This window comes from Prinia subflava, chromosome 12, assembly GCF_021018805.1.
Source record: "Prinia subflava isolate CZ2003 ecotype Zambia chromosome 12, Cam_Psub_1.2, whole genome shotgun sequence".
NCBI lineage: Eukaryota > Metazoa > Chordata > Aves > Passeriformes > Cisticolidae > Prinia > Prinia subflava.
The window spans coordinates 426,154-440,169 of record NC_086258.1 but is presented as its reverse complement, the minus strand read 5'-3'; the positions used below and the strand labels follow the sequence as shown (position 1 = coordinate 440,169).

At 64.7% G+C, this 14,016-nt stretch overlaps 2 protein-coding genes across 2 annotated transcripts; both read left to right on the top strand.

The window, feature by feature from the left end:
- The first annotated feature begins 2,561 nt into the window (after nt 1–2,561).
- Nucleotides 2,562–10,914, top strand: AJM1 (apical junction component 1 homolog). Its single transcript, XM_063409182.1, has 3 exons — nt 2,562–2,893; nt 5,638–5,711; nt 7,423–10,914. The coding sequence occupies exon 3, from the start codon at nt 7,486–7,488 to the stop codon at nt 10,723–10,725; it is 3,240 nt and encodes a 1,079-aa protein (XP_063265252.1). The 5' UTR covers nt 2,562–2,893; nt 5,638–5,711; nt 7,423–7,485; the 3' UTR covers nt 10,726–10,914.
- Nucleotides 10,915–11,688: 774 nt separating this feature from the next.
- Nucleotides 11,689–13,338, top strand: PHPT1 (phosphohistidine phosphatase 1). Its single transcript, XM_063409183.1, has 3 exons — nt 11,689–11,851; nt 12,021–12,145; nt 12,919–13,338. Exons 1-3 carry the CDS (start codon nt 11,710–11,712, stop codon nt 13,009–13,011), a joined length of 360 nt encoding a protein of 119 aa, XP_063265253.1. The 5' UTR covers nt 11,689–11,709; the 3' UTR covers nt 13,012–13,338.
- Nucleotides 13,339–14,016: the final 678 nt, after the last annotated feature.

Below are 14,016 nucleotides of genomic sequence, written 5' to 3'. Positions count from 1 at the left end.
CCTCCCAGGATGAGATCTGCCCTGCTTTGGGTCTCACCAAGTGTCCAGAGTCACCACAGACCTCCAGGGTGACCTTTGGGCATGTTGCTCCTCTGTGCCTCAGTTTCCCTTTTGGATGGGGCCCAGCATAACTAAGTTTGTCAGCAGCAGACACTTTGGCCAGGTACACACTGTCAGGAGCTGGTGGGGAAACTGAGTCACGGGGACACAGTGAACATTTTGGCTCTGCTCCCCATGGGGTCTAGGGGAGGACTCGGCACCGAGGAGGCAAAGGCCCAAAGAAAGGGGGATTTGCCTCCACACTGGCCCAGCTTGGCTGCTCCTGGTCTTGACAGCAAGCCACAGTGGGGCAGCCTGGACACAGGGACAGGTGCTGCTCCTGTCTGGGGACAGGCACTAGGCTGGCCTTTTCCTTGTAGGGTTGCAGGAGCCAGGCTTCTGGGATCCCTCTGGCTACTCACATGTTCCCGTGGCAGAACAGGGGCCCTGGCAGCTTGGCCAGGGACAAGCCTGGACCTGCAGAGCCATGGCAGGGCCCCAACACCTCTGTCCTCCACACAGGAGTAGGGGACAGTTCCGTCCCAGCCTGCTGAGTCCTGCTGCCCACATGGCTGTGCCAAGGGGATCCCCTCCATCTGAGGGGCTGCAACCCCTGTGGGTGGTGGGAACAAGACCAGGGGCAGCCCCTCAGTCCTGCCCCCCATCCCTTCTCAGTTCCTGTGGGGCTGGGATTGCCTCTCCTGCCTGAGTGCCACAGACTGGGAACCCGGGGTGTGAGAGCCCAAAGCAGCAGCAGCACGGCCATGTGCTGAGGGCAGATGACAGCCCTGAACAGCCAGTATGACTACAGCCCTCAGCTCTGACCTCGAAGGACATTTTCTCCTCTGCCACAGGCTGCCACTGGCTGCCACAGTGTGCAGAGCCCCACTGCCCTGAGCACATGACATAGCGCTGCCATCTCCGGGTAGTGGAGACCTGCCTGTGGTGCAGTTGGATCCCTAAGCACTTTCCAGCCTGGAATAGCAGCCTCACACGGGGAGCAGATGGTCTCACTGTCCCCTGCCATAGGGCTTGGGGGACATGGTCCAGCCCGTTTGTTCCCTAATTTCAGACCTACAGCCTTTCCAAAGCCCAGATCTCCGGACAGGTGACCTCAATCCATGCAGGTGTCACCCAGGGCCACAGCTGCATGGACAGAGGGTGGCACTGTAGTGGATGCCCTAAAGGCAGCATACTCTCCCATGCCGGGACTCTCTGCATTCCACAGGGATAGGCTCTTGCATCGTTTGGGTGGTTGCATCCACGGGGGATGCGGAGCCTGCCCAGTGTGCATCAGCGGCCACATCGGCGGTGCTTGGGGCGGGCTGGCGCGGAGCTGGCAGCAGGCGGGAGCAGATGGAGCGGCGTGGCGGGGACCGCGGGGGCAGGAACACGGGAGCAGCGGGAGCAGCTGGACCAGCAGCCGGAGCCCTATGTCCTGCAGAGAGGAATATGAAAGTGCTGGGGAGTGCGTGGGGGGTGATGGGGCCTGTCTGAACACGGTGCAGGGGTCCCAAGGCTCTCTTGTCCCCATGTGTGCAACCGGGACAGGCTAACCCTGCTCTCAGCTTCTCCCTCACGTCCTGTGCCACTCATCAGTGCAATGAGTTCCTGGTACTCAGCCCGGCCTCCAGGGTACATACTGCTGGTCCCAGTGGGCTCAGGAATGCCCACTGCTGCCAGGGGCATTCCTGCAGGAATCACAGCAGTGCCAGCCTGCCACAGGCCTGCCAGCACTGCTCTGCCTGGTGCACTGTCAGAGACAGTGGAAGGCAGCATGTTCCTGATGCTGCAGTGGAGGGAGGAAAAGATCTTGGCTACAGGGATTTTGAATGAAGCAATACCGGGGTGCACCTGCCATGCAGAAACACATGGAGAGCAGCAGCCTTAGATCAGGGCTCAGAGCCATGGCAGGTATTGGTGGGTCCCAGGCCATGGCCCCTTGCCAGGGCACCCACAGGTGCTGGGGCTGCTCACGGAGCTGTGGGCAGTAGAGGGCGGCTCAATATGACAGGGGGAACCTGAGGCACAGCTGTGACTCAGAGGCCATGCTGTGCTGGAGACGCTGGGGCTTGTTCTGTGCCTCCTTCATCTGTCTCCATCACTCAGCATCCCTGTGGGCTCCGGCCACCACAGGCAGTGACAACCCCGGAGACTCTGGGAAAACGAGGCCATTTCATAGAGGAGCTTAGCAGGGGATTTTGCTGCCCAGTCGGGCCCGGCCGCGCAGGGCCACGGTGATGGGGCAAGGTCAGGCAGAACAAGCCTGGGGGCCAGCCGACACTGGGGGGCCGTCGTTGCAAGGGCAGGTGCCTGTGGGGGCCGTGGGGTCTCTGTACACGGTGCCGGGCTGAGCCCGGGTGCTCCCGGAGGCACCGCGGGTCCCACGGACACGCACACCCATGGTGCGGGGGAATCCCCTGAGGGATGGCACCGGGGGCCCCCAGACCCTGCCCGGAGGGCCGGAGGGAAGAAGGGGTGCTGCGAGGGGTGGGGGAGGGGCCGGGAACCGGGACCGAGCGGAGCCGGGCGGGGGAGTGAGGATGGAGATGGGGATGGGAATGATGGGGATGGGGATGAGGATGGGGATGATGGGGATGAGGACTGGTCTGGGGGCGGTGCCGGGGGAGGCTCCGGTCCCGGTGCCAGCCCCGCCGGTAACTCCGCCTGCTGTATTTATGAGAAAACAAGCGGCGGCAGAGCGTTGGGCCGAGCCGTGCCGTGCCGTTCCTTGCTGGATCAGGCGGAGCTGGGCCATGGTCCCCGGGGCGGCGGCAGTCCCAGCCTAACGCGGCGGCGGCAGCGGCGGCTGGGGGATGCGGCGGGGGCCGCCAGAGTGGCTGGCGCGGAGCAGGTAAGGGGTCGCGGGCAGGGGGCTGGGGTTTGCTGTAGCCCCGGGAGCCCCCGACTGGGCCAGTCTGTCGCGGCACCCCCCGACCATCACCTCGCACGGCATCACATTTTCCCCCTTTGCCCCCCCGCCCCCCCCTCGTGTTCCACATCCCCATCATATCCCCCGGAGACCCTCCCGGGGCATCCCACCGCCCAGGCTCCCCACACCATCATCGCGTGCCCCATATCCTCGTCCCCATATAGCTATGCTCCCTCCATTCCTCCAGCCTCACTGGGGCCATCCCCATCCCGCGCTCCTGAGCCGAGTCATCCCACCCCACCGCACCGGTATTTCGGGGTTCTCCGTACTTCCGTGTGCCCTATCCTCATCCCATCCCTATACCCATCCCCATTTCACCCTATCCTAGCCCCAACTGCATCCTCATCTCTGTCCCATCCCGCCGCAGTGCTCGGGCCGGGACACTTCACCCCTCCCCCCGGTGCCCTGCGCGGCCCAGCGGGCCCGGTGCTGCCCGCTGCCGCCCGGTGCCGGTACGCAGCGGGGTGGGGATGGCCGGGGCCACCGCCCCGGCGTCTGCGGCAGCACCCGGGACAGACCCGCCCCTCTCCTGGGGGCCGCCCCATGCACCGTCCACCCGGCTCCACAGCTCGCCCTCCTGGGTGCCCCTGGCTCCTCTGCCTCCCGGCCTTGCCCGTTTGCGGGTGCCCCCCAGGCTGAGGGACTAGAGGGGCCAGGGGTCAGGGCGTCCCTACACCCTGGGGTGCTGCTCACCTCAACCTGGATGCCGGCACCGGGGATACCTTCCTGGGCCGGGGGTACTGCTCCCCCCGGCAGGATGACCCTGAGGGCGATGTGGCAGTGCCAGGGGCAGAGAGGCTGAGACACGGGGCTGGGGAGCACAACGGGTGCATGGAGGGGTGTCGGATGTGCAGGGCGGGCAACCGCCACAGGGCATAGGGCACCCCATAGGGGGTGGCACGGGTGGAGAGTGTCTATTTGCCACGGATGCAAAGCAGGGGCGGGGGGCACAGGGGGCTCCCTTACTTACAGGCCGTGGCGGCTGCCAGCTCCCGACGCGGGAAGGTTCCAGGCAGCAGCGGCCATGGGTGTTCCCCTGACACACACATGGTGCACAGGCCCGTGTGCAGGAGGGTTGGCTGTGCCAAGGCACAGCGGGCACAGCCAACAGTGCCCCTACGGCAGCTGCTGGTGGGACCTCCAGCATCATCTGCTCGAGCACAGTGTTTGCAGCACGACGCTGTCCTTGGCTGCAGGGGCCACTGGTGCACTCAAGGTGTCACTCGGGGCAGTGCTGCGAGCAGTGCTGGGGCAGCGGCGGGAGCAGCGCTGGCGCTGCTGGCCATGCAGGCAGCAGGCCCGGTGCAGCGCAGGGTGTGCTGGGGCTGCTGCAGGGGGGCAGTGCAGTGTGCTCAGCGCTCTGCATGTGCAGGCAGCGTGCAGGCACTGTACCCACTGCAGCGCTCCTGCCTGTTCAGCGGGATGTGCGTGGGCAGCGAGTGGGCAGGATGGGCAGCAATTCCTGGGCAGCATGCAGGCAAGGGTGGGCAGTGTGCGGGCAGGGTGCATGGGGCAGTGCCCCAAGGCACCAAGAGCAGGATGGGCAGGCAGCAGCCCTTGCCACGTGCAGGGACAAACAGCAAGTGGGCAGTGCCTGGGCTGTGCTGAGGGCAGCACGGGCAGGCCGTGCACTGGCAGGGCCGTGTATATCAGCAGCTCGGGGCAGAGCACAGGCAATGTGTGGGCAGGTTCCTGGCAGTATGGGCAGTGTGCAGGCGGTGCCCTGCCGCAGTTATGGGGCAGGCAGATCACTGCAGTGCGGAGGCAGTGTGGGGTGTGGTGGAGGGGCGTCTGCACCCCTCCCCGCACAGCCCACGCGTGGCACGTGCAAGCAGTGACTCGGTTCCCAGCATTCTCCATGTGCCCCTCTGGCAGCGGGGTCGCCCCCGGCCCAGCCCCTCATGCGTGAGAGCAGCACGTGGGCCTGTGCCGGGAGTAAAGGAAGGACCCCACGGGGGGGCTCCCATCCACTCCGTGAGCACCGCCCGCTCTGCAAGCGCTGTCGGCAGGTGTCACATCTGCGGGGTGACACCATGTGGGCACCCCGGGTAGGGAGGCTGGTGCCTGCCGAAAGTGGGCGGCGCTGGGGGTGAAGGAGACATCCAGCCAACCGGGTGCCCACCAACCTGGAGGTTGGAGAGCAGAAGGGGATGCAAAACCCTCTTCCTGCGGAGTCAGTGTCAGAGGCTGGTGAGTATGTGAGGGTAATGGCATTGGCAGCACTGTGAGGCCATCCCGGCTCTGTCCCCCTCAATAGGCAGAGGGTCCTGCAGCTTTGTGAGGATTCTGCTCTCCCTGCGCCACCACAGAGCCCCAGCTCCCCACGCAGCCTCCCCCTGCACCCACGCTGTCCTCACCCACGCTGTCCTCCCAGAGGAGGAATAATTTGGAGAAACCATGGCAACTCCACAGCTCCACAGGCGGTGGGTGCTGCTGGGTGGGTGGAAGACACTGGTGCCCATGGGATGCAGCGCCCACATCCCCAGTGCACATGGATGTGCACAGTGGCCTCGCTGAGTGACAGTTCTTTTTGGTTCAACAGGGCTGTGGCTGCAGGGATCTCTTGGGGTGCTCCATATGTTCACAAGGCATCCATGGCCCTGGCAGCCACACGCCCACCACACCGGGGTGCCCCAGGAGCCTTACATGCCTTGTTTGTTTTGCAGTGCTGGGATGGAGCCACCACAGGCCCCTTGGCCACCTCAGCCCACCCACCCCCTCACTGCTGCTGCTGGACCAGGTAGGACCCTGGGCTACAGTTCTCTGCCTACCAGCCACCCTGATGGAATGGGCTTCCCAACACCACTGTCACCAAGGCTGTGGCATGGGGTGCAGAGCCTTTCCAGATCCAGCCCAGCTCCCACATACTGTAACTCAGCAGAGCCAATACTGGGTCACCTCTCTGGACAAACCTGCCCTCCCAGCTCTGCAGGGAGGCACTGGGACCCCCATATCCTTTCTCATGGCATCTTGCTCTTCCCAGCCCATCACATGGACAGACACCCCAAGCCCACTGGAGTCACCTCAGCTTTGGCATCTGCACCCCCCACCCTCAGCCTGGGGCAGGCAATGAGGAGAAACCCAGGCCCCCTCCCCATCTCTGTGTAGTCAATGCTTTTTGCTAAATAAAGTCAATTCCTTTCCTCCAATAAGCATCTTCCCTGTGGTCCTCTGCTGCTCTTTATAGCCAAGTGCCCACCCACCTTTAGTGCAACACAGAGCAGCCAGCATCAACCAGCACACCCAGTACCTTGGTGGCCACAACACCAAATGCTCAGAGGATGCGGGGAGATGACAGCTGGGGGGGTCCCTGTTGTGGGCAGAGAAGGTGCTTATCCCCCAGTGCTGCTGGCAACCACAGCAGCTCTCAAAGGGCTGGTAAAGCAGGTCAGTGCTACAACCCGCTCAGCCCTGTGGGTAAGCCCTTCCTCTGTCCCCCCCCATACACTGTGGGAATCTTGTGCTGATGTCCTCATTGTCACACACTGTGTCACACTGCGGGGACTCTGCCCACCCTGGCCACCCAATAGCATTGTCCCAGAGCACTGCGCTGCTTGGTGCTGGCACACAGTGGGTGTCAGACTCCAATATCCCATGGCAGCTGAAGCCACCATCACACTTGCTCTCGAGACCAGGGGATGTGCCACAGCCATAGGACACAGAAGAAGACAAAGCCAGTGGGTACCAAGCCAGCACACCTCCTCTGGCACAGGGAGGTGATGCAGGAATCACTGCTGACATGTGGGTTGGGGCACCCACCACAGCACCTCTCTGCCACCCCCGGGGCCACCCCTGGTCTGAAAGACCCAGGGAGTGATGCAACTTCACGTAGCCAGCACTGTGATCACCTCACAGCGGTGTTTGTGGGCCACAGCAAGTGCAGCCACCACAGGGAGGGGTGGTGGCTCCCACCTCCTACAGAGCCCCAGACTGTGAGGGCTTCCCAGCCACCACGGTGGGTGCTCATGGTGCCTGTTCCCCCCTACAGTGCTGGTTCTGGGGATGTGGGTACACACGGTCCCAGGAGACCCCTCACCACTCCAGTGCTCTCAACGGTCTGAGCACACACTCCCCACGGAAAACCCTGGTGTTGAACCCCCACAGCCCTGCTCAGAGCTGCCAGTTCATGTGATTCTGCAAGACAGTCCCTGTGTCCTACAGCCCAGGAAGAGGGCACAGTACTCTGTGTTCTCTCGCTGTGCTGAGCTGGTATGCAGAGTTCCCTGGCTGCCCCCATGGATGTCCTGCCAGCCGCTCTGTGATTTGCACCCTGGATCTGGAGACTTTCCAGTTTCTTCCTTCAGTTGACTATCAACAGCAGCAGTGGAGGCTCGAATGCCCCTAAACCTTAATTTCTGAAGAGATGGCCAACCCCCAGCTCTGAGCCAGGAGCTGTGGGGATTGATATGAGGTCATTCCAGAATTGAGACACCTCATGTGTTCTCTTGCAGGGTGGGCTACCGTCCTCTGAGGCCGTGTGACAGGGATCTGGTGGGAGAAGAGTCGCTTTTAAGATGACACGAACAGACCCACCTGACATCCTGGTGTCCACGGTGTACCAAGACATCAAGGTGGCGACAGCAGCCCCTGGGGATTCCGTTGTCTGTCAGCCCCTGCCACAATGTGACGCCTCCATGTCCTCCTCCCTGTCCCGCGAGCCGCAGCCCTTCAACAAGCGCCATTGCAGGAGCTTTGACTTCATCGAGTCGCTGGAAGAGCTGGGTAGCCCCCCGGCCATGGAGCGCACCTGCCCGCGCCCCGGCGTGCCTGAGCCCACGCCGGGGCCGCCGGGCAGGCAGGCACCGCCAAAACCAGACTCTTACAGCAGCAGAGCCCCTGCGCCGCGGAGCGAGCCGAAGCGCCGAGCCCGTTCCAAGAGCACCCCGCGGGTGAAGTCCACCCTGACCCCGGTGCCCATCACTGGGGTGGCATCACCACCGCCAGCCCGGCGTGGGCGGGAGGTGCTGCGAGTGGCACGGGAGCCCTCCCACACTGATCCCTCGCCGCGCCGTGAGGGCCCGATGCCGCTGCGGGCACTGGCCAACGAGGTTCACCCCATCAAGCTCCAGCCGCAGCGGAGCAGCGTCAGCCGCATCTCCCCACTCTGCCTGGGCAGCAATTGCTACGAGGAAGGGCTAGGGGCCAAGGTGGGCGCCAGCCCGCACGTCAAGTGCCGAGTGGACATCAAGCCAGACGAGGCAGTGCTGGTGCACACAGCACGGAGCCTGCGGGCGGCCCCGAACCGTCCAGAGCCGCCACGGTGGCCCCGCACCCCTGGGGTCGCCCGCAGCCTGACCGTGCCAGGGAGCCGGCAGGCATCCGCATCCCGCACGCCCACCCCCAGTGACTCCTACAGCGGGGACCCCCCACTGCTGCCCTACCCCGGTGAGTACTATGAGGCAGACCCCAGGGCACTGGCGTACCAGACAGTGCCTGTGCCAGCTTCACGGGAATTCAGGGAGTACCCTGACAGGGGCTGCATGACCTTTTCGGCCCCCGGTGTCCCAGCCAAGTTCTTCTACGCAGAGGAGTCAACGCGGTGCCCCAGCCCTGCCATGCCCCTCCGCAGCTCTGGATATGCCAGCTACCCCTACCCCAGCCGCCATGCCGTGCCCCAGCCCTTTTACACCGAGGACCCGGCCAAGGCTGCTGTTCACACGATGCCACCCCGGACACTGTACGTGGAGGAGGCACGGAGTTACCCGGTGCAGGAGGCACCTGCCCGCACCTTCTATGGGGATGAGCCCCGCTACTATGCTTCGCGTGGAACCCCTGTCAAAACCCTCTACGCCGAGGATGCTCGGACATACCCAGCCCTCGGCTCCGCTGCCCGACTGTTCTATGCCGAAGACTATGGGAAGTACCGGGAGCGGGAGGTGCTGTCGCGCACGTGCCCCCCACCCCGCAGCACTCAGCCCCTGCACTTTGGGGACTGGTACTGCCCCGAGCGGGCCACGCTGCCCTACCAGAGCCTGCAATTGTCACGCTTCACCCCGCAGCCGGCTGGGCGGGAGGCCATGTTCTCCTCCTGGCATGCCAGCTATGGCGTGACTCCACCACGGCTGGGCCGGGAGACCCAGCACTATTCCAAATCCTGGGATAACATCCTGGCACCAGCGGCACGCAGGGAGGAGGCCCTGCAGCGTGGGCGCAGCTATGAGAACTTGCTTGCCCATGAACAGCACCGTGCCTTATCCCCTGAGGAGCGCCGGCAGCCTGTGGTGATCAACCTGTCGAGCTCGCCCAAGCGCTATGCGGCCTTGTCCCTCTCCGAGAGCTCCATCCTCGAGCGGGTGCACGCAGATGGCAGCCGCGGGCCCCCAGGCCGCTCCTGGTATGTCACGCCAGAGATCACCATCACCGACAACGACATCCGTGCCGACGGGCTGGGCCGGAGCGAGAGGCGCTCAGCCAGCTGGGACATGCTGGATGCGGGGCGAGAACGTGGGCCCTATGCTGTGCCCTGCACCCCACAGCCCAGCGCCAGGGAGAGTGGCTCAGGGCGCCAGCGCAGCCTGGAGCAGCTGGACGAGCTCATCACCGACCTTGTCATTGACTACAAGCCGGCACCGGGCCACCGCGCTGGGGACAGGGACAGCCTCACAGAGCAGCTCAAGCAGCTGCTGAGCAGTAGCACCTCAGGGCCCCCCAGGCGGGGTGAGGGCAGGCGGGTCCCTCACAACATGCCCGAGGGACCCCGACCCACAAAGGAGCAGCCGGGCCTCAGCTCCTATGCTGGCACCCCGCGCCGCCCACCTGTCCCGCCGGCCACTGGTCCCTTTGAAAAGTCACCGGAGAACTGCTCGCCTGACCTGAGTGCTGAGGAGGATGACATGATGATGTGCTCCAATGCCAAGTGCCGTCGCACGGAGACCATGTTCAACGCCTGCCTCTACTTCAAATCATGCCACAGCTGCTACACCTACTACTGCTCCCGGCACTGCCGGCGTGAGGACTGGGACACGCACAAGGCCAGCTGCGTCTACGGGCGGGTGGGCAGCGTCTGCCGCCACGTGCTGCAGTTCTGCCGTGAGAACACCGAGGTGCACAAGGCTTTCTCACGCATCGCCAAGGTGGGATACCTCTCCCGCGGCCGTGGTGTCCTCTTCCTGGGCTTCCCCAATGCAGGCTCGGCAGAGAACTTTCTTCAGTTTGGGCTGGAGAGCCTGCTGATGTCCCCCACATACCTGTCCCTGCGGGAGCTGGACAGCTACTCGGACAACCTGGGGGAGTATGCCCAGGAACTGCGGGAGACAGGCAACCAGTACGACCCCAACGAATGTTTCCTGCTGAATGTAACCGTGGCCGTCACTCAGAAAGTGCCAGAGAGGCCGTCACCGAAGATGCAGGTGCCGACGGTCAGGAAATATGCCAAGGTGGCCTTAGCCTCCTCCAGCCCCGAGAAGAAGATCTTGAAGAAGGAGCGGGACATGGAAACGTTGATCCTGACGCCACCGCCTGGCACAGCGGACATCGACAAGGAGGGGGAGGAGGGCAGGAAGGCACGGGAGGTCTGCTTCATCAACATCCAGCGGGAGCTGCGCATCCGCGGCGTCTTTCTGCGGCACGAATTCCCCGCTGTCTACGAGCAGCTCTGCGACTTCGTGGAGAGCAACAAGCGCTTCACCCCCACCACCATCTACCCCATCGACAAGAGGACGGGCAAACAGTTCATGTGCATGATTATGGCGGCCTCCGAGCCTCGTACCCTCGACTGGGTGGCCAGCCCCAACCTCCTGGACGACATCATGTGAACGCAGGGCGGGGGGCATCCCCTCTGTAGATAGGTGCTGTCCTGTCAGAACCCTGTCGGCTGTTACACCAAGGGGAGGGGGCTGCGGGCGGCCGGCACGGAGGGTGACGGGAGCACAGCCCGAAGTTTGCCCTGGAGCCCAGAGCCTGGCGAGCCCCTGCAGAGCCCCCTCGGGTGAGCGCAGCTTGACCAGAGCAGGGGCGCCCCGCACGCCCGCAAACCCTGCACGCCGGGCTGCCGCACACCCAGAGCCCCCGCGCCTGCCCCAGGGCCCCCTCAGCGCCGGGGGTCCCGCAGCTGCCATACCCAGCGGCTGTGGCTGGGCTGCACCAGGACGGTGTTCCCACCGTGTCTGTGTGTCCTGGGCGTGTCACTGCGGGAGCGTCAGGTGCTGGGGGGGCCCTGGGATACCACGCGGGCTCTGGGCACAGAGCGGGCTCTGGGCTGGGGGTCCCTGGACGCTGCCGGGAGAGGGAGGGAGGGAGCGGCAGCGGTGAGGGATCCGGAGGGGCAGGCGGGGGGTGACCGTGGCGGGGATCTGGGAAGGGGAGGCAGAGCCGAGGCCGTGGCCAAGGCCCGTCACCCGTGGCGCCCGCGCCGTCCTGCCCGGCCCCGCTCCCCGTTGCCGATCCCACCGCCGGGATCCGGACCGTGCTCCGGACCAGTCTCCATCCCCAGAGCCGGGGCCCGGCGGGACCCCGCGCTGGCTGTGGGCCGGGCCTGGCTCCGCGGGCGCTGGTTGGACGCGGGGCGGAGGAGGCGGGAACACGGACAGAGACCGGGCGCTGATTGGGCGCAAGGCGGAGGAGGCGGGAACACAGGCAGGGACCGGGCGCTGGTTGGGCGCGGGGCGGAGGAGGCGGGAACACGGACAGAGACCGGGCGCTGATTGGGCACAAGGCGGAGGAGGCGGGATCACGGGCAGGGACCGGGCGCTGATTGGGCGCGGGGCGGAGGAGGCGGGCACGGCGCGCCGGCGGCAGCGATGGCGGGTGAGGCGCTGTCGCGGGTGCCGGACGTGCAGATCGATGGCGATGGTGTCTTCAAGTACGTGCTGGTGCGGGTGCGCAGCGCCGGCGCGCTCGCCAAGGACGTCGTGCGAGGCCACGGCTGGGCAGAGTACCACGGTGAGGGGCGTCGGGAGTGCGGGGTGGGGCTCTGGCCCGGGGTGCCGAGGGAAGCGGCCGCGGGCCCCGGGGGCGGGCAGGGGCTTGCCGGGGGTCTGGCCCGTCACGGCGCGGCGGCTGAGGCGGTGGATCCCCGCGTCCCCCCCCCCCCCTCGCTCCCTCCCTGCAGCTGACTTGTTCGAGCGCACCGCGGAGGAGCTGGCGCGGCATGGCCTGAGCTGCGAGTGCTTGGGCGGCGGACGCCTCTCCCACCGCCCCGAAGAGAGGAAGATCCACGTCTACGGGTACTCGGTGGTAAGCGGAGGCCGAGGGGACCCACGCACGGACGCGGCATCTCCCTTCGCGGTGTGGGTCCCACTGACGGCGGCCGAGTTGGCTCCCCATCCTCTCGGGGGTGGAAGGGGTGAGCGGGGTGGCGCTCCTGGGGCTCCTGGGCGTTCTCCCGAGTTCCCCAGGGAGGGGACTTCGCAGAGCCCTTTCGGATGAGCGATGCTTGGCCAGAGCGGGGTGACCCCGTGAACCCCCCAGCATCTGCATGTGGGGCTGCCACATATCCAGAGCCCCCAGGGGTCCCATGGGTTCCCGCAGTGGCTGTACCCAGCGCTGGGGGAATTGGGCTGTACAAAAACCATGTCCCCACCTTGTATGTGCTGAGGGCATTCCTGCAGGAGTGTCAGGTGCTGTAGGGGCTTTGTAAGGGTGACTGGAGGCACCCTCGGGGACATCACTGGCGTGGTGGGTCCCTGGATGCTGACAGGAGTCCAGGGCTGTGCTGCAGCACCAGCTGTGCTGAGGGCTGAGTACAGAGCCCAGCTGGGACCAGGGCAGGGTGGTTGTCCCTGGGCCACAGTGCATGCAGTTTTCCCAGCTTCAGGGTGGCACTGTACTCTTGCCTGGGGGCTATGCCAGCCTCAGCTGGAGTCAGGCAGGACTGCCACAGTGGGGTTGGCACAGGCTCTGTGGCCTCTCTGCTGCTGGGGTCTGCCAGAGTTGCCCTGGGGGTTTGCCAGGCTTCCCTGCAAGTCGTCACCCACCACCTCTCCTTGGGAACCCTCTTTCCTATGCAGGGCTTTGGACGAGCTGACCACGCTGCAACCACAGAGAAGCTGAAGGCTGAGTATCCCGACTACGAGATCACCTGGGCGGATGAAGGGTACTGACTCCTCTGTGGTGCCAGCCCAGAGCTGACACAGCTGTACACAGTCCCGGAGCGATGGCAGCAGGCTCCCCATGCTCAGCGGTGCTCCAGGCTCTCCTCATTTTCCTGTGTTGAACTCTCCCGTTCTCCGCCATCACCAGACTGTCCCCGTGCCGAGTGCTCCCACCTCCCTGGCATGGCAAAGCTGGTGAAGCCAGTGGTTGCTCTGCCCAAGCCTCCTGGTGCCAGAGGCTCATCCCACTTGTATCTGTGAGAATTAAAGTCTTTGGGGGAGCACAGCTGCCCTGGTGGCCATGCTTACAGCTCAGCTGCTCCTTCCCAGCTCCAGGTTGTGCCTGTTGACAATGGAAGGACCCCCCAGATTTTCCACCCATTGAGGGGGGCCTGGCATGGGAGCAGGCAGTCTGAGGTGGGAACAGCAGGAGGTGTATTGGGATTTGCCTTGGAAAGGGCTGAGGCAGGAGAGATGTCTAAGTCTAGGGGAGGGAAAGGCAGGGTAGACCTGGAGGAGAGACCAGCTCCATCTCCTGCAGGGAGGGAACTGAGCTGCCTGGAAACATGGTTGGGAAGAACATGCCTATTCCCACTCTGGCGGGTGGTCACACCTTGAGGAAGAGCACTGACTTCATCCTCTGGCCACCCAGGACCAGTTCCTGTCCCTCTGAATTTCCCAGGGATTCTCCCTGCTTGTGCTACCAGTGAGGAGCAGTGGGGGGAGACTGGGAAAAGCTGCTGGAGGCTTCAGTGGCTGGAGAGCTCCAGGGAGATATGCAGGCTGGGTTGGTTCAGTCACAGTCCCGTGAGGCTGGGGCTGGAGCTGGAGGAACCTCCCAGCCCAGTCATAGCCCCATATTGTTGTCAGGCTCTGACCCTGCATGCTCCCAGCTCCTGCTTGGCTATGATCCTGCTGCTGCCTCCGCCTCGTGCCTTCAGGGATGTGGGCTCCTTCCTCTGCGTCTTGAGTGTTGCCTTCAGATAGAAGGCTGGCGACCTGGTCTCAAAGGAC

Coding starts and splice junctions, on each gene's coding strand:
- AJM1 (XM_063409182.1), top strand. CDS start 7,486: ATGACACGAACAGACCCACCTGACATCCTGGTGTCCACGGTGTACCAA.
- PHPT1 (XM_063409183.1), top strand. CDS start 11,710: ATGGCGGGTGAGGCGCTGTCGCGGGTGCCGGACGTGCAGATCGATGGC. Junction 11,852..12,020: donor CGGCTGGGCAGAGTACCACG/GTGAGGGGCGTC, acceptor CCCTCCCTGCAG/CTGACTTGTTCGAGCGCACC. Junction 12,146..12,918: donor ACGTCTACGGGTACTCGGTG/GTAAGCGGAGGC, acceptor TTTCCTATGCAG/GGCTTTGGACGAGCTGACCA.